This window comes from Hippocampus bargibanti, linkage group LG12, assembly GCF_051943395.1.
Source record: "Hippocampus bargibanti isolate YZ-2025 linkage group LG12, ASM5194339v1, whole genome shotgun sequence".
In the NCBI taxonomy this organism is placed as follows: Eukaryota; Metazoa; Chordata; class Actinopteri; order Syngnathiformes; family Syngnathidae; genus Hippocampus; species Hippocampus bargibanti.
Window position 1 is genome coordinate 17,714,539 of NC_142745.1, and position 24,765 is coordinate 17,739,303.

The following is a 24,765-nucleotide window of genomic DNA, read 5'->3' on the forward strand; positions in this document are numbered from 1 at the left end:
GACGTACAATCTTACTTAGAATCCAGAGAAAATGCATCAGGTTTTTTGGGAATGTTGAACAAGATTGAATCGTTTGTGTTAAAAGGTGAAAATGAGAATCAGAACAAGATTGAAGATTTTTTGTAAATTGCGTAATAAGATGTAAGCGTTGAAGTTTTCCTGTTGCAGTGTTATGTACATGTAGTGGAGTTAAAGGAATAAGAACCACTCCTTACCATCCTGAAACCGATGGTCTGGTTGAAAGATTTAATGGGACATTAAAACAAATGCTGAGGAAGTTCATTCATGAAACTGGTAAAGACTGGGACAAATGGCTGCCTTTTCTATTATTTGCTTATCGAGAAGTGCCCCAAGCGTCAACTGGTTTTTCTCCTTTTCAGTTGCTTTATGGTAGACAGGTTCGTGGACCCCTGGACATGCTGAAGGAGAACTGGGTGTCTGGAGAGGCGACGTCACTGTACTGTATATGAATGCAATAGTTTTTTGCAACAATGTTTATTGTTTTGTCTGCTGAAGCATGATGATTTTGAAAATTACTGTACATGCCATACTGTATTAAAGATCCCCCAGTTACGTAACCGGCCTCCGTGTTTCTGTCACAATAAAAAAAATTCGTATCAGAGCTCACGTCTTTCATTACTGCTGCAATAGCACTGAAACATAATCGATGAGAAGGTTTCTTCAGCCGTCATCTGTACAAAAGTGAAGGTTTCGGACGTTTCGCCTCCTATCCAAGAGACTTCGTCAGCGAACTAAAGTCTGACTGGTCAGTGGGGCCACAGGGGGGGTCCCGCGCCCCCCCCCAACCTGAGAGTAGGGACCTATCATAGCTGTGTCCGGCGCCACTAGGTCTGGACATTAGGGATATATAAATGGGGCCGATACGACCAGTCAGACTTTAGTTCGCTGACGAAGTCTCTTGGATAGGAGGCGAAACGTCCGAAACCTTCACTTTTGTACAGATGACGGCTGAAGAAACCTTCTCATCGATGGACCACTCCTGTACGACTGAGAGCTTACACAGACGTACTGAAACATAATGCCACTCAGCATGGGAAATGATGTGCACAGTCACTGCTATAGCGACTGTGCACATCACCGTCGGTCCTTTTAATAAGAAACGCAGTAGTTATCACATACAGATACAAACAAGAGCTGCTGTTACGAACCCCGTTGTCGGGTCCTCCCAAGCCCCAGTCACGTGACAAGCTTCCGTGTTTATCCTGTTGACGCGAGCACAATAAAAAATGGCGTAGCAGAGCTTATATCCAGTACTGTTGTTCAACACCAATTTAAACCATGGGGAAACGTAAGAATTGTGATATCCGAACAACAAGGCAATTGTGGCTGTGGAGGACAATCCAACAAGATATCCTTCATCGCGAAAGAATTTGACGTTCAGCAGAATACTTCATCAACCTAAGTAATGTAAACGTTGCAGTTTTGGTTTTTCATTCATGTATTTAATTGTGTTGCATTCAGATATCTTTATCGCTTGCAACGATCACTGTTTTTAATATGTTTGTACATGCTCCGTGTCCGTGTTTTCGTGTGAATAGAACAACGTGAGGATTTTTTTTGCATTGGTTGCATTTTTGAAAGGAAATAGTCATAAAAAAGTGTAAAGACGTTCTTATTTGATGCACAACTTTATTTTTCACTTCACTACTGTACAAAAAGCATGCTAGATACGCAATCCATGAACCCAATTATAAAATGACATGCTATAGCAAAGATCCCCCATTTACGTGTTGCCCCCTCCCCTTTTAATGCAGTTCGGCGCAGGACGGATATATATATATATATATATATATATATATATATATATATATATATATATATATATATATATATATATATATATATATATATATATATATATATATATATATATACACACACACACACGCACACACACACACGCACGCACACACACACACACAGTTTTGCGGGTATGTCGAAAATGTTTGGAAAGAGATGCTGTAAGCAACATTTTATATTGCGTGCCTTTTTCCGGGGGTCTCCAATGTGCTTATCGGACACACACACAAATAGACACATTGGAGGTTTCAAGGGCTGGATATTTACGCGACGGACACCAAGGCTGACCGATCAGCACACGGCTATGCTGAAGTGTTTCCAACGAGATCAGGGGCATCCATCGAGCTCGCTATGTGGGCGGGGAGGAAATCACACTTCCCACTTGAGGCTGCGAGGAAAAGGTGATGTATAACAAAAAGTAATGACTGCTGGCACGTGCCAGTAATGGCTTACTAAAAACCCAAGGATATATGTCGTTGTATGAGAGTAAGAGAGCGAGCGGGAGAAAGAGAGAGAGAGAGAGAGAGAGAGAGAGAGAGAGAGAGAGAGAGAGAGAGAGAGAGAGAGAGAGAGAGAGAGAGAGAGAGAGAGAGAGAGATTGTCATGAAACATAAAACACACACACGCACACATGCTGTCGTGTTTCATATCTCGAGTCTCTGTCTGGGTAAACTTTCATCCTGTGGCACAAGTGGGGCTTTGGACATGTATCTACTTGATTATCGTGGAAGAAAGTAGGTCAGAGTAGGCTCCCCCCCCCCACTCACCAGGTACCTCGACCAGGCTTCCCAGTGGAACATACACACACTTGCGACAGGCTGACTCAACCCCCTTGCTGTAAAAACATTGCTCATTTGCAGATTCCTCAAAGGGGGAACAAAGTGAGCTCAACGCAACAGGTTCACTCATGGGGAATATATTGCTACTTTTCTTGTTGTTGTTTTTTCTCTTGGACACAGTGAACGCCATGGAAGGGTATAAAAGGTCGATTTGAGCGATATATCCTTCGCTTCAACAGCTGTGGGACTTTTTTGCATTTGATTGAATTTTAATTCATTCCGTCCAATTTCTTTACTCATGTTGGTGCACTACGACGTGCAGATACGCTGACGGGTGCTTCATTTAACATTCGAGGCCCGTTCTGATCCAACACATCCTCAGAGTAAGAATCTGAATTGAATTTATTGCCACTCTCAGGCAAAAGGTAGCATCCACAGCTATTTGCTACTGACCGGTAGGGCGCTTTCCAATGAAAATACTTGCGATGAAAAAAGTGGTTTTGACATAAGAATCCATTCTGTACACATCTTAAACATCGTTTCATTCTTCTTCTTTGTTTTTCCTTTTCAAATCACCTCACACCCACCAATGTTAATAAATGCTCTCCCACAAGCCTGGGGCTCTTTCTTATGCCATACATACATCTATTACTAAACGTGTCATACGCCATATTGGTGGGGGCAACAGGCCTCATCCTGTCCCAAAGACTAAAGAACCTTTCTGTCTCATTTGTCGTTACTGCCTGGTTTTTCCTTCCAAACAAGTGATTATTATCCTTTAATTACAACACTTGGACCGAACACTTTTCATTTGTGTTTATGAGGGTGTTACAGTCATGAGTGAGAACGCTTTCCGAGTCATGCGTGTGACAGCTGTTTTCGAACAAGAAATCAACTTGTGTAAATTCAGTCCTGAGTGTAAAAGCTAATCTTGAATTACATTCGCGAAGAAAACAGTAATCCAAATGCAGCTCGGCTAATTTGCATATTCATGAGAAATCGAACTGTCCCACGTGGATGGCAATTGTGACCAAAAGGGAATCACATTAAAAAGCATCCTTTAGTGTTTTCAATGCAAATTATCTATTATGTCTCCTCTCCTCTTTTATTTAAACTGCTTAATGTCATCACAAAGAGGGTACAGCAAGCCCTGAAGAATGAATGACTCTCTGTGTCTTTGTTTTGTCATATTGTCTTTGTGCTGTCATATTATTTGTTATTTAGTTTTTTTGTTTTGTTCTTTTGACTTCAAGACGGCGCCGCGAGAGTGGCTGCCTTTCCAGCAGCTCATGTATTTTGTTTGTGTACTTTCATTTCTTTCATCACTTTGATGCTGTGAAATGTAAATTTCTCCACTGTGAGACTAATAAATGCAAATCCAATCCAATCAAATTTTCTTCTGCTAAAATTTCTGTGCATTCTGTGAAATGTCCATTGTTGACAAGACTTAAGGGTTCATTCGTACGATATTTGTCGGGGGTCAAGTTAGGAAAGAAATAAACAGGAGTTGATTACTTCATCAGCCTCTAATTACAATACTTTGGAACATCACCTTGTTATTTTGTCTCTCCGACAAACTCCCCAGACATGCGACAAACACGTATACAAGTCTGAGCCCATTTGATGCAACACCACTGATGCAACACGCTTAGCAACCAGGTGAGACTTTAGCACAGGTGTGAAGCCAGGTAATAATGCAGCAACATCTGTCTATGGAATAGGGACATCGTCCACCGACATTTTCTGTACAATATGTTCTACGCAGCCCTGTTAACGGCGTTTAAATTACCGCTAACTCATTCACTGCCAGACGTGCAAAAATATATCGACTCCAGTGCCAGGGTTTTTGTCATTGTCACTCAAATGCCAGGACCCACAGAATATTGAGTTTTAGGACGACATAAACATTCAATGCAGTGTAAGAAAACTTAGAGTCTCATCAGAAAAAAAGGTCCTAAATTCCTAAATATAGATAAATATTGGTTTATATAGCGCTTTAACAACAGCTGAAGCTGGAACAAAGCACTAACATGGAAAAAAAGGGAAATGAGTCCCCCGAGTGAAGGAGAAAACATTACCATAGGCCATGGGCAGCGATTTATCGGCACCCAAACAAGAAAAAAACAAAACTCGAACAAATTTGAGAATGCCGCTGAACGTCATATTTTCAATTCCTGAATAAATTCGGGAATGGCATTGAATTAGTTAATGAAAGAGTTAAACAGTAAAATCGAGTATTTTTCTCTGGGGTGGGTGAGCGTTTTGCCACTTTTGCTACGATAAGCGTTGCCTTAGCCCTGATGTCCTGTTATGAATTGGGAATATCTCCAATGAGACAAATAAAGGTAATCTCATCTCATCATGTTCTCAACCCCCCAAAAAAAATTAATTTTAGGGAGAAAAAAAATAAATGAAACCTCAAAACGCAGGTGCTAAAGTCAAGGCCCAGGGCCAAATCTGGCCCGCCACATCATTTTATTCGGCCCGTGAAAGCAAATCAAGCATGTCAAGTGCTATGATGCTTGCCAAAATCCGAGTCAAGCGGCATGATGCTTGCAAAAATCCAAACCAAATTTTCAAATTGTCCCATGTAAACCTTCAAATTAGAAAACTATATTTTGCAGACGCATCTTTATAACTAACTTATTCATTAATTTGTTGTGCATTCTGTATGTATGCATATGTGGAGGGCATGACACATTCTAATGGCTTCCCCAAATTCATAACGGCCATCGAGAGGAAACCATAACTACAATGTGACCCGCGTCAAAAATGACTTTGACACCCTTACCTTATGACAAATTCAATAAATAAAACAACAAGATGAATGTTGCAGCACTATGGTTGCATGTGATTGATTGTCAACCAGTTCACAAACCGTACCACTGATCCAAAGTTGGACTCCAGTTTATCGAAAAGGGACAAGAGATATATGGACAGATTTATCATCCCCAGCAAATAGCAAGCAAAGGACAATAATAATAATGATAATGATAATAATAATAATAATGTATTTTTTTTCTACTTTCATTCCTTTCATCACTTTGCTGCTGTGAAATGTAAATTTCTCCACTGTGAGACGAATAAAGGCATATCCAATCCAAACCAATCCAATCCAATAATAATAATAATAATAATAATAATAATAATAATAATAATAATAATAATAATAATAATACAGTAAAGTCTCGTTATATCGATATCGGATATCTCGATAGTCCCGGTTATATCGATACTATTTCTATGCACGCACGGAGAAAATTACATGCAAACAGGGTCGGATATATCGATAGTCCCGGTTATATCGATATTTTTCGGACTCCCTTGAATATCGATATAACGAGACTTTACTGTAATAATAATAATAATAATAATAATAATAATAATAATAATAATAATAATAATAATAATAATAATAAATTTCATTTATAAGTGCCTTTCAAAACTCTCAAGGTCACTTTACAGTCACAGGATAAGTTTTTCTTTGGGTGAGCAGCGGCAGCCACAAGTGCCAGCATACACTCAACCCAAAGGTAACTCCAAACATTATGATTTGCTCCAAACATTATGATGTCATGTGTCCCAGTGAAGTTAAACCTGCATATAAGACCAAATATGGATGCAACTGGTCTGATTGAAAAGAAAGAAAGAAAGAAAGAAAAATACTGGTACTCTAATATTCCACCCAACCTCTCCTTGACTATCAAGATATATTATTTCACAGAGTCTCACAAATGTTTTATATGGACAACCCTGGTTCATGCGCATACACAGTCCGTTATTCAAATGAATCATTGATTTCTTTCGCGCAGAAAAGGGAGTAGGACAGAAAGGGGCGGTGTTACAAAAGGAGCTTGAAATTTCAGGCGACACAGGCATATGTACACGACTGCGCGTGCCGCTTGGGCACAAACAACAAGGTATTTTCGACTGATTTTATTGCAGGAAGAGATGAAAAAACATGTGACCATATGCATATGAAAGGGAGGTGTTGACAAAGCAAAACAAAGCCAAACAAAGATGTCAGGCCAGTGGAAATGCAAGAGGCAAGGTCTTTCTTCTGAACCTGCTCTGAATCCCTAAGACCGCCAATTAGCCGGGGTTTGACTCCAAGCCCATCTGGGGACGTCTCTTGGCCCCCACTCTCCCGGACATAATTGCTTCTCCTGACGAAGAACAGGTGAGTGAGCCTTAAGATGTCCAGACATGCTCTTCAATTCGAGGAACGAAAAACAGAGGTCTAACTCATGCTGCCACCAAGGAGATTTCAACCCTAATTCAAATTACTAAAATAAGAAATTGGGAAACGTTTTTAGATGCTGAACAGTGAAATCAAATATATGACTGATATAGTTTTGTACTCATAAAAGAATAAGAAAGCCTTTAATAGTCCCACAATAAGGACATTTCAGGAGTGGCAAAAATAAATAAATAAATAAATAAAAGCTCAATTGATATTTGACAGCATGGGCAAATGGTGCCATATTACCGTCAAACAAATCAACTTGTTTGCACAACAATGTAAAAATACTCACTTACCTACGTAATCACATTAAAAAAATATTATTCTTATTATTTTTGCTTTTTGCAAATATTCATTGACCTTTGGACTACTACAGTCTTAATGTAGGTTTAAAAACACGGTCAAAAGCATTTTGATGAAATTATGATCAGCATTATATTTTCCATTAAATGATATGATTCATGCAAAAGACCGAGTGGTGACCAACCGGGGAATAATATAACTTGATAGTGATTGATATGAAGATCAACCAGGTCTTTGCTTGAATTCGCAAGACGCCCTACACGGGACTTACACGACCACCCCATGACATGACACTCTGCTTATTCCCAGCAGACGAGAGGAGAATCCTGCAGTGGATTAACCCCTCAAAAAAAAAAAAAAAAACACATTCCCTGACATTTTCCCGGGCTGGGTACCGAGGGACTGTGGCCACGAGTTAACAGACATTTTAATCATGCTCCAACTAGCGTCTGTCCCAACATACCGACAGGCTGCCTTCATCATCCCTGTACACAAGACCTCCTCAGCACAGATCAAAACCTCAATCAACATCACTTCAGACCTTCACCAGTCGGCCTATGGGAAGAATGATTCCATCTCATTAATGAGATATACTACCACCTGAAAAGCAGCAACTCCGACAGTATGCCCAGCCTACGCTTCCTCGATTTCTTCCCCTGCCTTCAATGCCATCACCACACAGAACAAGGTCAGAAAGTCCTTTAATGGGAAACTGGGACCTTTACTTTCTGAAGAACTTCTCATAGACTGTCTGTATCCACAACACAGACTAATTTTTCATTATCCTCTGGACTGGGGTTCTTCATGGCTCAGCACCCTGCTATTTACACTATTGACCTGTGACTGCTGTGCAAAATTCCCAAGGTGCCGTCTCGTGATGGCCCACAACAGCGCTCGTGGGGACATCACAAACAACAATGACTCTGAGGAAGGAGGGAAGGAGAACACCTAGTGCAAAGATGACAACCTTTGTAAAGAAGACCAGGGAGGTGATGGTAGATTTAAGTAACGACAAATGGCCCCTTCAAGTGGAAAACAATAGTTTATGGATTTCCATCTTGACTTGTATTTACAACTCAGTCTGTAGTGGGACAGATGGACCAGATTTTGTGGTATTGCTACGTCAAAGCCTTGCAGCATTGTGGCCACGGGGTCTGACCGACTGGCGACTGTTAGGTGACCTGACACTTGCAGGCTCACGCCGGGCTGCTCACCCAGTGGAATGACATCCTGTCAGTGTGAACCATCCTGGAGAGCTCAGGGCAGCGCCATGAGAAAAGACCTTGACATATCAGGCCATCTGACATTAATGTTGACCTAAGAAACGCCCTTCGCGGGCAGTGATGCAGACACACATCATGAACGCCTTGTTTTTGATTGCGCCTTTAGCAAAATTATTTGCTGTTTTTAGAGGCGACGTACATGTCCTTAAAATGCACAAGAACAAGATTATCGTTACCTTCATGAACTTTTTAAATGTATCATCTGTGAAAATGCTTCCCCCGTCTTTCTGAATGCATTAACCTTTTTGTTGTACACTGCATTTCTGCTTCTTCCCCTTATTTTCTGCCATTACGACCTACAGAGAATGTCTAAGATTAAACAACTAAGATGGGCTTCAGCACACTATTAACACGAATATATACAATACAATACAATACAATACAATACAATACAATACAATACAATACAATACAATACATATTGATTTGTATAGTACTTTAACAACAGCTGAACCTGTAACAAAGCGCTTACTTTACATGGACAACTATAATATACAGATATCAGAATCAGAATCAGAATCAGAATCAGAATCAGAATCATCTTTATTGCCAAGTATGTAGAACACACAAGGAATTTGTTTCCGGTAGAACACGCTGCACTAGTATCGTTGTCAAAAAAACTGCTAAGTGGCACTATACAGTTCCATATAAAGATAGTAGAAAGCAAGTGAGTTTTGAGGCGGGTATTATATACAGTGAAACCTCCAAACCCCTTGGCGTTTACGAACTTTTCGGTGTACAAACGTTACATTTATGAAAATTTTACCTTGGCATACGAACTATTTTTCGGGATACACACGGAGCTGCCACAATGAGTGATGTGTCGTTCACGAACGAGCCCGTTCTCCTAACAAGAAAATGGTGGCCACTGTTTTTGTCCTCTATTCCCCGCCCCCAGTCTTCGGTTAAAGCCACATGATTAGTCGAGAACGCAGCAGTGGGGGACGGGGTTACAGACAGAGAGAGAGGCCGTTCTCCAAAAACCAAAATGTCGTCTTCGGTTAAAGCCACATGATTGGTCAAGAACCGAGCAGTGGGGCGGGGGGATTACACATTCAAGAGACAGGCAGACAGAGAGAGTCAGAAAACACCCACACACGAAAGGGAGATGACAGAAAACAAACAAAAGTGAAATAGTGAGAGAATGGATAGAAAACAGTGAAATTTGACTGGCGCCCCCACCGCCTTCGATGCCAACCGAAACTGGGTGAGGATGAGCCCAGACGATGCTACGACCTGACCCAGAATCCCGCCTAGACCGGGTCCTAACGGCTGGCCAAGGTTAGCGGCGGGGGGAGATCGCCCTGTCGCACGGAACGCCGAAAATTGAAAATACGTAGTATGTTGTAAAGGGTGGTTAGAGTCAAAAAGTAAGTTAAGTTACTACGTATTTTCAATTTCGAGAAAAATTTTAGAAACAAATTCATGGTTGTGCTATGGGCTCACCAGTTTCACCCATAGTGGCTAATCTTTACAATGGAAGAGATGGAGAAACAGGCCCTCACATCCTTCCCAGGGACAAAACCTAGACCAGGCATGGGCAAACTACGGCCCGCGGGCCACATACGGCCCGTTAGGCTTTTCAATCCGGCCCGCCGAACTTGCCCAAATTATAGTACAAACAGTGTCTAAAACTCATGACAAAAAGCTAGCGAACAACAGGGCAGATAACTGAAAAGTTGCCTGCCCCATTTTTCCCAACTTGAAGCAAAATGAGACCAATCCCATTAAGAAACATTGTCACAAAGTATAAAGTTTTTTTTTAAATCAAGAATGCACCAACTACAAATGCTACCTTGCTTAATTTACGGCAAATGCGTATGGCTGTAAATTTTGCTACAGTAGTCGATTGTCATTGTGGTGCACAATGCAACGTTTGCATTGATTCCTACGAGCCACTAAGCCCCTTTCATAAGTCTCACGTACACTTTACAGTCACGGTTTAATGTAAATTTACGTTTTGTAGCGTCACATATGTTGTTAGCTTCTTTTGAATCTTTCTTCTAGTTTGAGGTTCTGTGCATCTATTTTGGAAAATGACATGCAATTGCACGACTTTGTAACGCTTGCGAAAGTCCGGAAGAAAGAAGCAGGCTTCTGATTGGCTGCCGAGCCGAGTATGCAAATTTCAACTGCAGGTAGTCTATGTTTGTGTGCTCGGCGACGGTACACGTGTTTTGTTAGCGCGTGAAGGCGAGAGCGTCAGTGACGAGTTTGTTGAGCGCGCGGTCAGGACAAACCATCTATGATTTGGCGGAATTTAACACAAGTAGGTATTATTGAGCTTGAATATTTCGTTGTGTAATAATATGTTTTGAATGTTGAAAGTGATTCAATTTTTCAATAAATGTTGATTTCTTTGCCCCTTCGATGGAAACTTAAAAACAGACGCAATCTTGATAAATCACAGTGCATATGTTATTTTAATCTATTTCCATTTCCTCCTCCAAGTATCTGCGAAATAGTTTGTAAATGCCATATCTTGCATATTCCTTGAGACAAATTTATTAACTGATCAGGGATATTTTTCACATTTGAAAGACAGTTAATAAATAGGGTTGTAGTGTTTTTACTGTGCTATGAGGTTTGTACATACTACATTTAAAGGACAACCGGCACCATTTTTTGTTTTTGTTTCCCACTGACATCAGAAAAACGTTTTATAGCATCTAAAATACCCAAATCAGGCAGGCTGATATTTTTAGTTAAATGAAAAACACCAATAAAAATGACTTCAAAATGAATCCGGAAATGGCCAGTTTCAGAAGGTTGCTCGAGAATCAAAACAATGGCTTCAGATTCGGAGAAGATGTTTTCTTGTTCTTGTTCTTCTGAAGAGGAAAGCATAAATGTTTGCAATTGATTCTAGGAGTCCTCCCATATCAATTCGAGCCGTCAATGACAGCAATGTAGCACCCAGAAAAAGCAGAAGATTGCGCCCAAGCTCCGTTGGAAATGGGCTGATTTGTCAGCTGGGAATTTGTGTCAGCGAATATCAAATAGCTGTCTTGGTGCAACACACAACGATTCACCATGGCGTTATTTATGTGTTTTCCTTCTAATTTCGGCATCAACACGGATTAACACGAAGTTTTCAGACTAAACAAAGTACCCAAAATGCATTGTATGTCGCTTTCTCGGTCAGGGCGGTCCAAACGTGACGTCACATGGGGATCGTCATCAACTCGAAAACAAGACTTCATATATTCAGCGCAAGTCTTAAAACGTAAACTATAGCTATATGCTGTGGAATCTTTGTAAAATACGCTCAGTCGAAGTCATTTGAAGTGATTTTATAAATTATGGACATAACTTGTTCGGAGTATTTCCGGCCCAAACACTCCCTCCAAATGCTCCTGGCCCGGCCCCTCTGTCAAATTTTAGAACCCAATGCGGCCCGCGAGTCAAAAAGTTTGCCCACCCCTGACCTAGACACTGGTTTAGATATGTGGACGATACTTTTGTCATAATTCAGAAACAAGAAATTCAATCCTTCACAGATCACCTCAACTCTGTAGACTTCAACATTAAATTTACTCGTGAGGACATTCAAGAGAACCAACTAGCCTTCTTGGATTGTAAAGTAATTATAAAAGAGGACAGAGCGCTAAAAACAGAAGTCTTTAGGAAGGCTACGCACACTGACCAATACTTACTTTTTGACTCTAACCACCCTTTACAACATAAACTAGGAGTTATCAGAACCCGCCAGCATAGGGCTAAACTAATACCAACCAGCACTGAAGGTAGAGAAAATGAGTCTAAACATATCAGGAGAGCACTCACTAACTGTGGGTACCCTCAGTGGTCATTCAACAAATGTCAGAAAGAAAGAATAGGGAATGAAACCAATAATTCTCAAGATACAAAAAGGAGAGGAGTAGCAGTACCGTACATTGCAGGAGTTTCTGAAAAATTACAAAGAGTCCTTTGGCAACATAAAATTCCTACTTATTTCAAACCGATAAACACGTTAAGGCAAAAATTAGTGCATCCAAAAGATAGGCTACCAAATGAAAAACAAAGTAATGTAGTTTATTCCATACATTGTAAGAATGAAAATTGTAAAGAGCAGTACATTGGGGAGACTCAACAAATTCTCAAAAAAAGACTTTATCAACATCGCAGGGATAATATAAGTGGACCTCAATCGGCAGTACATTTGCACGTAAAAGCTAGCAACCACTCATTTGATGACAATGAGGTTAAAATCTTAGCGAAAGAACATAGATGGGGGGATGGTGGGATAGGGGGGTAAAAGAAGCGATTCTTATAAAACAACAAAATCCTTCATTAAACCGGTCTGGTGGGGTGAGGTTCAATTTGGATCGTTCATACAATAGCCTGCTTAGGCAAAACAGGTTAGGCAACTTTCGTAATGCTGATGAGGGTCGTTATGCTGATGAGGTGATACCGGTGGGAGTGGGGGTAATAGGCCAGTCGTTAGTCAGGAATGTAGGAACAATCAGTGGGGCCACAGGGAGGGGTCCTCTGCCCCCCCAACCTGAGAGTAGGGACCTATCATAGCTGTGTCCGGCGCCACCATGTCTGGACATTAGGGATATATAAATGGGGCCGATACGACCAGTCAGACTTTAGTTCGCTGACGAAGCCTCTTGGATAGGAGGCGAAACGTCCGAAACCTTCACTTTTGTACAGATGACGGCTGAAGAAACCTTCTCATCGATGGACCACTCCTGTACGACTGAGAGCTTACACAGACGTAATGCTTTCTTATAATCAATCCAGGCTGTGCACAGGTTGGTATGTCGGGACCTGCAGTCTTGTGCGACAGGTCTGTCAACCAGCAGCTGATGTTTGGCACCTCTAGTATCTCTACCAATGCCTTTCTCAATGTGATCCATGTGTCCACTTATTTTAGCCGCAATGACGCCTGACATGAGCTTCCATGTTGTGGAGAGACAGGTTATTGGCAGATAGTTGGAAGGAACTGCACCCTTTGTGGAATCCTTCATTATCAGGATTGTTCGCCCTTCGGTTAGTGATCCTGGGTGAGTCCCATCCATTAGCAACTAGTTCATTTGTGCTGCTAGGCGCTCGTGGAGTGCTGTGAGTTTCTTTAGCCAGTAGGTGTGGACCATGCCGTCCAGTTTATCATACCTGAGACTCTTTCTTGTATGTCTGCCGCTGTAATGGTAACTGGGTTCTGTTCAGGGAGGTTGCTGTGCTCCTCTTTCAGAGTCACCAGACATTGTGCACTGCTGTTATCCAGCTGCTCAGAAAACATTTCGATATAACCGTACTGTCGATATATCTGTCCTGCGCCGAACTGCATTAACAAAAGCCGCCAAAAGAGGGCATCCAAGCGCCATATAAGAAATGGAGCTGGCCATATGAGCTCGCCATTTTGTGCCTCTTTTTTTGGGGGGTGAGAGATGTTCCCCCAATGTTGCCTCAAAATGGCACATATAATTCTTTAATCGATTGCAAACATGTATGCTTTCCTCTTCAGAACTACAGTGTATTTGAATCATATTAATAACTGGATGTGTAACAAGAAAGCATATTATCCGAATCTGAAGCCATTGTTTGGATTCACAAGCAATGCAAGACGTCTTGGCGTGAAGTCATTTTATTGGTGTTTTGCATTTGAATAAAAAGTGACATCGGTTGTCCTTTAATACACAGTATGGAATGTACAGTAATTAATCATCAGTAAAAAATCATCACGCTTTTGAACAAGAAGAAAACAAGAAACGTTGCAAAAAACGATTGCATTCATATACAGTACAGTGGGCATGTACATAACACAATAGGGAGACTGCAAGGTTTACATCTTACTGTATTATGTATGCAATTTAAAAAAGTCATCAATCTTCTTCTGCTTCCCATTTTTACCTTTTAACACAAAAACTTCAATCTCGTCTGCGACACACGAGCTAGCGTCTGATAATGACAATGGCTGTGCTACACGGGAGCTGGTCATGTAAGAAACTCACGTGACCAAGTCACGTGACCAAGTCGACCAATGGCGCGACCGATGGCGCGACCGATACAGATTTCGATAATGGTGGTATATGAATGCAATCGTTTTTTGCAACAATGTTTCTTGTTATGTCTGCTGAAGCGTGATGATTTTGAAAATTACTGTACATTCCATACTGTATATTAAAGGACAACCGATGTCACTTTTTATTCAAATGCAAAACACCAATAAAATGACGTCACGCCATGACTTCACGCCAAGACCTCTCGCCAAGACCTCTCACACAATGGCTTCAGATTCGGATAATATGCTTTCTTGTTACACATCCACTTGTGAATGAAAAGAGGCACAAAATGGCGAGCTCATATGACCAGCTCTGTTTCTTATATGGTACTTGGATGCCCTCTTTTGGTGGCTTTTGTTAATGCAGTTCGACGCAGGACTGATATATCGACATATATCGATATATCTGTTTTGGCGTGTTTATCTGTGTTGGCGTGTCATTGGGCTAAACACATACACAACTGGAGAACTGTTCCGGCCGGCTATCCACTATGCCTTTCTCATCATTAGTGCTCTCCCAGCCAGTCTTTAAATCTGCTATGCTGCTCACAGAGCCATTTCCATGAAATCTCGGTCCAATTAAATGTCGGGGAGGAGACTCAAATTGAGTCCGGGAGCAATCTTTATGGCTTTTGTTCTCGACCACATATCATAGACAGTACTCCATTCTCATCAGTGCCTGAGTAGTTTAGGTAAACTCTACTTGGAGTTGGCTTTCTATCAAGCATTACCAGGGCATGTCTGTGGCTGAGTTGCAGTTGGTTTTGTTAAATGGGCTCACACGATTCCTGCCAGTATGTGCTGAGGAGGATTTGTTGAGGAATGCTTGCTAGCAGAAGGGGAAGTTCACCCTCAAATGTACTTTAAAGTAGATTTTAGTCTTCATCCGTCAAAATACATCATTCTGATTCATTTTCAGTTTGGGGAATATTAGTTCAGCTCAAGGAACGGCTGTTTTGCCACTTGTTGTAGAGCCAAAAATGACCTCACAGCAACCAATTGTGACTCACCTGCTTTTAGAACCTGAGTCATGATCGATTGTTACCCAAGCCTTGAGCAACTGTGAAATCATTTTTCAGTCCACACCACAAGTGACAAAATGTCCGCCCTGAGATGGACAAAAACAGGTGGATTTACTGCGACTGGCTGGCGACCAGTCTATGTAACTTCCCTCCCTCTGCCGTCAAGTCAGCTGTAACTTGTCCGCCACCCAAATAAGGATAAGTAATTGAGACAATGTCTGGTTTTCAATCGCTGTTCCTGTTATCCCATTTTGGATGTCATTGACGCTACGTTGCCATTTTTGAAGGTGAAGATCTTGACCGCATGCAGCCTGAGTGTCTTACGCAAAATCTGTGCCCCGAAAAATGGAAATAACATTTAAAATCTTATCAAGCTGGTACAAATACACGGAAACATGATTTGAAATTAAGGCAGATAAAGACAAAGGCAGCGTCGGCGTGCATCAAAAGTTATTAATGAGGTACCTTACCTGCAAGGCTCCCCGTGACTGACTGCAGGACCAGGAGTTTCCATAGTAACATCATCTTCAATTTTAAAGGGTCAAGGTGGTCTCACATGCAGCCTCAAATATATATCGAGTCCTATTTGCACCTTTGTGCCGTATCGACCTGTGCACAAAATAGACGGGTGTCATGAACAAGGCGATAATATACAGCACATTGATCAAACGATGAATTGGGAAGTGACGTCCTTCACCAATCCAATTCATGTTCGATTGATTGTTTCTGTTAAGTCATAATGGATATAAATCAACATTTCCTTTGTTCCAATGAAGGTAGGGGGGTGAAAGGAATGTAAAAAGAATATTTCTCTCTCTTTCGTTATTGAATATGTAACTCTTGAAAATAAATACTCTAGTCCACACAGTCAAACCACTGTTTCCGACCATAATCGGTTCCAGAAACCTGTTCAAAAACCGAATTGGTCGAAAATCCAAACTTTCCTACGATAATCAACGTAATCAATGTCTGATTTTTTTTTATCGTGTTTGTCATTATTTTTATATGTACAGTAAAGTCTCGTTAGATCAATATTCTCAGGAGTCGGAAAAAATATCGATATAACCGGACTATCAATATATCCGATTCTGCGGCATGTAAATTTTCTCCTTGCGTTCATAGAAATAGTATCGTAATAAGCAGCACTATCGATATAACGAGACTTTACTGTATTTGTCTTTCCAAAATGAGAAGTGTACTATCCAGGTGAATACAACTATAAAAAAATGCTACTCCAATTCCATTTTTTAGTTACTCCTCCCTGTTATACGATTGATCGGAGAAATGACAAACACAGAATATGAGATCAAAAGTAACCACTGTCAAGCACATTATAAAAAAAGGACCAGAAATGATTTGAATGTGCCATTAAACATTAATTATGCATTGTGCACCTTGCAGTTCAGACCTCCATGCGCCTCTGGAAAAGATGCCTTTTATCTTCATGCATCATTAAGAGGCTTGTCAGAGTCAGTCTTTGCTACATCAATAGTGCAGGGCTGGGACTTACTCCTCGAGAGCATTCGTTTTTTTTAATGCAGACCAAAGTATGTCTGATAAAAGCAACGAGCTGTAGGCCAAGAATAATAATGACTGTTCAGTAAGTGAACAAACCCTTTTAACATTGCCACCCGACGTTAATTTGGGACATGCGGTCACGACAAAACATTTACTGAAGCCTTCATGGCGAAATGGGAATGACAATGCTTGTATGCTCACGCAGAAAACATCACAGCCAAATGAAATTGAGGAAATTTAATGTTGGGCGTTAGAAAATGTTCATGTATCTCATCCCTTAAAACTCCGCCGGAGGTACTTTTACCCTCAACGGCTCTCAGTCGTTTGTTTCGAGAACAAGCGTGAAAGGCAAAAGATTCATTTGACTGGGCCCGCACGTTCAAATTGTAAAGACATGCCGGCTCTATTTTGTCCATGTACAAGTCATTAAGGGGAATTAGAATTCATGCCTTAGTGCCACATTCACAACAGCATTGAATAAAACAATCGCCTTTTGTATTTATTCATGTCCAATTACCTGCACTGCTGCTCCGTTTCATTATCTGCTGTTCTACTACTGTCCAGAGCGGCTCTCGATTTACCGGTTGATATACGTTCTCGCCTTCACCTGATGGTCATGAGGTGCGCGTCGCGACCAAAATGAACGAGATCACAGATACGAGTTTTGCCTGCATGACGCCTGGGCTCTCCTGAGAGAGAATGTCATAGGCGCAGAGGGGCTTCGAGTAGAGCCACTGATCCTACATATTCAGAGGAGCTAGATGAGGTGGCTCCGGCATCTTATTAGGATGCCTTCCGGGTGAGGTGTTCCAGGTAGGACTCAGAGGAAAAAGGCAATGGAGACGACCGAGAGCATGCTGCAGAGACTATTTCGCTTGACTGAGAGCTGCCGTCAGGAAAGCTGGTTGAAGGGGCCCGGTGTGAATAGAAAATTAAAGGAAGCAGCTCCCACGATGTCTCAACCCAGATAATGATTGTGAAAATTTTCAGAGTCACTACACAGTTAAATTTAGGTTTCTGTTTCGAGACTTAATGGCCAGAGGGAAGTAGCTGTTTAATTAAGTGCCTGCTGGATTTGGTGTGCATGGATCGGTACCGCCTGCCTGAGGGAAGCAGCTGGAAAAGGTGGTGGACAGGGTGCGGATGGTTCAGTGGGATTTTCTGTGCAAAGGTGTACAGATCTAAAAATAAATGAAATTCCTACACCACCGATTTTATTTTTCTTCTCCTTTAGAAATCAGCCCATATAACTCAGGTGCCAATGTGACGCAGGGCAAAAAACTGCATCTCAACCTTGAGTTGTGCTTGGGTGCCAGTAAGCGGCTTGGTCAACAGTAGTCAAGATGTCGATGAGCACCTCTCCAACAGCAAGTAGAAATAATTTTTGTCTGCACTCAAAATCCAAACCCTTAGAAAAACTGATGTTAAACCAAGCTGTAAAAAGACAAAAGTTTGCTCCGTGCAGTATGTCTCTTTCTGCTGGTAACCCAGCACTGCAATGCCATCAATCTGACTTCCGATGCTGATAATGATACCCCCTAACACAGAACCCCCCACCCAGGGTTGGCAGTTAAGCTTAAGTACGAGTGACCTTTGATGTCCAACTGTTGGCTGACTTGGTACTATTATGCCAAGGGCTAAATAAAACTTTAGCCTCAGCTTAATTAGCCTCATGCCCAAACATTTTTTTCAATGTAGAGTATTGACATTCAAAACATTTTCGGGTTCAAATATGTCTTAACTCAGTGGCATTGGTGAGGAATTCCCATGTTCCTCTTCACCAACCCCCAGTTCCAAGACATCTGCGTTTGATTGAAAACTCTGTGGTATGAGTCCAAGTTCTTTGTTGTTAAGACTGCCATACATCCTTCAGCGTGGGGTGAAGTGCTAAGAATCTCTGGCGTGTCATCCATCGGAACAGGGAGGAACAACAACAACAAAAACCTTTGCAAGCATTTGCTCACGAGCATGTGACCTCGATGTCCTTAAATGACTAATCAGTGAGTAACATGTACAGTAGCAAGTCTGGTTGGGTAGTAAGTCATATTGTGGGGAAATCTTCCACTTTTCAGTAGTTGAAGGTTAGTCTATGTACGACGACTGCTCTGTGTTTCCGTGTTCCGGTCCCCTGAGTCCCAGCTGCAGTTCTTCACATATTCAGAGCATCCATCCCAGTCTTATTATGTACTTACTCCTCGTATGCTGTGGTATTCCCACTCTCACATTGACCGCAGTGGTGCATCTGCCATGCTGCTAGTAGAATCTTACAATGCTGCCACAGCCCAAGCTACCCATTCATCACAAATATGAAGTCATTTCTTTAGATGCCACACACCAGTCTTCTTCTCTGCACGCACCAATTTGCAAAGAGCAGGGGTTCCCAATTGTGTTGAGAAATCCCATGTCGGCGATTTGAGATGCCTTCCTCCTCAAACTGAATCGAGAGAGATGGATGGGAGCTCTCAAGGAACACATTTGGGTACCCTTCCACTTTGAAGTCTCCTATCCTGCATGTGTTTGTGGAATGCCTGTTTGTGTGTAGGGGAGTCAGAGGGGGGTTTAGAATGGGGGTGTAGGTGGTTCGGGGGGGGGGGGGGGGTAACATGCTAGTGCACTCCTGATCCAAAATCAACAGAAGAAAAAAAAAAATCTAAGTCATGTGTTGTGCATTCGCGAGAAGCAGCGACGTAACAGTTCTTGTGATACATATACATTATGTTTGTTTTTATGTGGAATTAAGATGTTTGCAGACCTTATAGCAGTCCAATTAATAATGCAGCAGTCTCAGAGCCCAAATCTCCCCTTCTGAAGCAAGCCGCTGTGGGAATCTTATAAAGCACTCAATTTAAGCCAGTCACAAGGACATACAGTACAGTGTGCAGATATGTTTGATTTAAAAATAAAATAAAAATATATAAAAATAAAGCATTCTCGGCTCAGACAATTTGTGGAGACACTGCAATGCTCTGTAACCAAAGGCTTCCAAGTTGCCGAGCATCATAAAGCCTCTTAAAGCAATAGATTGGTTTACAAATTGGGCATTTACAGAGCCATGGTAAACCTGGTACATGACATGGTAAATGACTGGAAAATTGTCGTTACTCATTGGGATGAACCAAATCGTTTGCTTCTCAAAACAGAAACAAAGTGCAAGGTAATTCATGCAGCAAGCTGTGCTTTCAGCAAAACAAATCAGTTGCTGAAAAGCAGTTGCTTTTCAATGGCAGGAAATTTCACCAGAGAGCCATTATGTTTTTTTTTTTTCCCAAACATACTTTAGTGAGTCAAACCATTCAAATCCAAATGGTCGCATATATTTGTTATACAGTGTCTTTTTTCAGACTGTTTTTCTCCTTCCTACTGGCCAGTGTTTCGATTCCACCTCAGGCTAACATGAATGGCCGCCTGCAAATTCCAGCTAATCAGAGAAGCTATGGAGCGCAGATGAAAAACTGTTTTCAGATGGCACATTGGTGAGCATGGCAATGCCCGCAAGACATCACGTGCTACAAATATATATATATATATACATATATATATATATATATATATATATATATATATATATATATATATATATATATATATATATATATATATATATATATATATACACAGTGAGACCTCAATTTACGAACTTAATTGGTTCCCAGACAGAGTGTGTAAGGCGAAAAGTGTGTATCTCAAAAAGAAAATTCCCATAGGAAACCATTAAAATGGGAATAATCCGTTCCCGGGTTTCCATAAAATATACTTTTTAACTAAATAAGCCTTAAAACTACACACAACATACCTTATTCTATGTATAATAAATGTGCTATTGTATTGTAATGAAAGAAATACACTGCATTGAATCATAAAGTCACTTTATTTACATTTGTGATAGTCATTGATGGCTTGATGCAATGGCGTTGGAGGTCGAAGGTCAAAGGGAATTGCTGTTAGGAAAGAGAGGTGCATTACATGAGCACTGTAATTAAAGGAATAAAGTGTGCTGTAAAATTAAGTTGTATTTACCTTTTTGATGGTCGTTGATGGAGAGTCACCTTCCATAAGGACTGTTGGTAACTTAACATGTGGTTTGGTAACTTAACCTCTGGTGCTGTTCGGTCGTGTGCTTCGGCCGAAGATCACTGCGCCAGCCGTGGTGGGTGTGTATTATGAAAATAGTGCTTATTATAAGGTTTAATTTTCAGAAATTTGACGTTTGTAAGACGAAAAGTTTGTAAGATAAGGTGTTTGTAAGTTGAGGTCTCACTGTATATATATTTTTTTGTAGCACGTGATGTCTTGCCCACCCCAGTTGACTTTGGGCAAAAGGCGTGGTACACCCTGCACTGATGACTAGCCAGCAGGAAAAAATAACTCACACCCCATAACATTATAAATACACACCTGAAATGCAAAAACATTTTTATTGTCTGATATCACAAATATGTTTGCGGTTACACTCAAAGTGAAGTTTTAGAAAACAATGCCATTTGTTTCCGTTCCAATTCGGCGAGTTGGCGCAACATATTGCACCGTTCCTGCAGTTTGACTGTCAGGCATGACTCCCACAGATGATATCAAATGAACAATGGAAGATCATTCTTCTAAATGGCTGGTGTGTGCCACATGATCGGTCAGACATGGTAAGCATTGGAGACATGTTTTCTTATACTATGCAGGCTCATTCATTCAAAGCATAATTTTCTCCTCCCCAAAAAAGGATCTAAACTCAATGAGGATTCGTCTACACACCTCTTTTCAGGGATGCGTGGATGGCATATGTGACCTCGTGCCGCACAGGATTGATATCTGAGCTCTAATTCACTTTTGTTCAATCCCACCCAACCTATCATAACTACCGGTTGCAGTATCGGCGGTCAACATCATGTGAAAAACTGTGGGGATTATAATAGGGAGGGTCCACTGGCAGGGATTAGTACACATCTGCACTCGACGCAGATTAAGCCCCTCTACCCCCCTCAACTTTCAACATGACAGTTTCTAAATAAAGTGGACGTGCATGTATCGGATCTGCAGCAAGTGCAATTCATACAAGGTGATCGAGTTTTAGAAGAGTTCTCTCTTTTTATTTTGTTCTTCGAATGACACCAAAATGTGAATCAAGGGAATGACGACACACGAGGACCAAAAACTGAAAACAAATATCTCACCAACCTGTTCGGTGCCAATTTGGCTCAATCTGGATCTAATCCGTCTCGGTCATCGCCTCCGGGTGCCACTAAAAAAATCCGCGTGCTACATTTGACGCGCGGGGCGACTCTGCGTGGCGGCACCGATGCGCGTCTCCATTCCACAGGCTCCTCCCAGGCTTTCCGTCCGTTTCTCCCAGTATCCTCCCTCACAGCAGGAGGAAAGTGAAAGTGTCGCTTGTCCCGAGTGCGCCGACGGAGGAGGGCGGCCGCCCTACTCGCAGGCAGGAGCGGCGGGCTCGGAGAAAAAAAGAGAGAGAAAGCCCTGTCTCTTGAGTCTCCCGGACCTGCCTCTCAATGTGCCGGTCACCCGGGCGGAACAGACTCCCTTTCCTTCCTTCACACACGCCCCCTCCCCACCCCCTCCGCTCAATGCTCCCCTCCCCTCTGTTGAACCTGGGATGCGATGCTCATGGACCACCACCATAGGCTACCGTTGATATGAAGACCGAATATGTTCTCTCCTGCTATTTTGCACCTTTTTGATGCATTTACTGTCACAGACGTCAAAGTCAAGGCCCGAATAATCATGCTAAAGTCTCGAGAAATCTCACTGAATAGATTCATTTTAGTGTCATCTAACCTACAGAAGGCTTGACAAGCAGCCCCAGAGTCACAAGCCCCCCCTTTGCTCCCCCATCATCTTCTTACATGGTCCTTCTGTCATGCCGCATGCATCCCGTGGGACACATGAACCGCGACGTCGACAAGGTAGCCTGTCTTTTATGTGACACAGTCTAAGGTAGATCTTGAGTATGCTGATGTCAGCGTTCTTTGTGCTTGCAAGATTTTTGAAGGAGCCTTTTTTAATGAATGGATTTATTTTAACTGATTCACTGATTGAGCTTGCTTCATTAGAGCTAGAAAAATGAAGAGCGAGGAGTAATAGAAACATCAATCGCTTCATGCGTTGTGAAGCATTAATCCAAACACAAAGAATATATGACGTGATGCGATTTACGCTTCACACTGATTAAAACGGCATCCCGACAGCACACCAGCCAAATGGCCTTCTCGCATCATAAGAACGCCGATGTAAATATTGTAAACATCAATATAGCCAACAAAGAACATTGTAAATAGCACAGCCTCCTCATATAGAATAAATACAGTTGCATATATGCTTATATCTAGAGTCTATATTTTATACTTTTGCACTCTGTACACTTCTTTTTTTAAAACATTTTTGTCCAGTTGTACAGTTCAGTCACCCTTTGGTCTTATCCTGTGACTGTAAAGTGTCCTTGAAAGTTTGGAAAAGCCCTTATAAATAGAATATATTATTGTATTTTTGTACATGCAATACTTTGTTTTCTTTTTGACACTACGTCCAGTTTTTTTCCTGAACATTTTTGTGCAATTGTTACTTTCAGTCTTTTGAATCATATTTGTACATGCAATACTTTGTTTTTTTTTCTTTTGGACATTCCCCCCCCCCCAATCCCTTTCAATGAACTGCTGTAGATTGCAAATTTATGGGACTGTTAAAGCATTTCTTCTCTTCTCTTCTCTTCTCTTCTCTTCTCTTCTCTTCTCTTCTCTTCTCTTCTCTTCTCTTCTCTTCTCTTCTCTTCTCTTCTCTTCTCTTCTCTTCTCTTCTCTTCTCTTCTCTTCTCTTCTCTTCTCTTATAAAACCAAATCATTGAAAATGTCATTCTACGTGGTGGACACTGTTTGGCAAGAGAAAGCCACCATTGTGTCAAAAAATGGCCTAGTTGGGATTTAAAGTGTGTCCCTCAGCCTCTCCCCATCCAGCCCAAACCCCACGACCGCAGAGCAGCATATCATATAGACTCTATATGATATGCGAGATGATGTCTATGCTCTATATTATAGAGCATAGACATCATCTCGGGCAAAACGGTTCTCATTACTCAGACCGTATTTATCCATCCTGGCTCAGGAAGTCTGCGTTTATCAAGCCTTTTTATCGATGGCTGTGTGGATCATTATAAGGGATGGACTGTATTTCCTGTTGGGTCATAATTAAGTCATGCTCCTGCATCCATTCATCAGCAAGCATCGTCTGAAAGAAAGGCTTCATGCAGCCTTATAAAAAATATTTCATTTATGCTCCGCCCGTCTAATAACCTTTTGTCCAAAAATATGGCCTCATACACGTTTGTGACACCCTGTTTTTAATCCCCCTCCCCCCACTTTGTAAGGTGACACCTTTTCAAATCACCCAGTGTGCATGTCATGGTGTTGCCAACTCCTGGGGTTTGGATCCAAATTATGGGAGCGCAAGCAAGTGCAAGAACCACGGTTCAGCACTTTAAAGCTCATTTCAGCATTACTGTCACTTTTATGTTTCGTTGCCGCTGTGCTGAGTTTGAGCAAAATAACAAGACAGCAAACACGCAACATGCGCAAGAGCAGGGGAGGTTGAAGTGCTTTGTTGGATTAGAATACGCATTTATGTTTAACCTCAAGGGCATTTGGTATTTGAGATTTATATACGTGCACGATACATCAGCAAAGTAATCGTGGTGGGACAGGGAAAAAAACAAAAAAAATCAACACGGACCGCCCAAGTCGGTAGCATATGCAAAGGCCACCGCGAGCCTATAAAGAGAAAAGACAGT

The 24,765-nt window shown here is 41.5% G+C and overlaps 1 protein-coding gene across 1 annotated transcript in view; it reads right to left on the minus strand.

Moving 5' to 3' along the window:
* LOC148890766 (contactin-4-like) overlaps nt 1-22,473 on the minus strand; it is a 103,432-nt gene extending 80,959 nt beyond the window's left edge. Inside the window, 2 exon segments of the mRNA XM_089010274.1 lie at nt 15,932-16,070; nt 22,146-22,473. Coding sequence (XP_088866400.1) covers nt 15,932-15,986 — 55 coding nt within the window. The 5' untranslated portion in view covers nt 15,987-16,070; nt 22,146-22,473.
* Nucleotides 22,474-24,765: the final 2,292 nt, after the last annotated feature.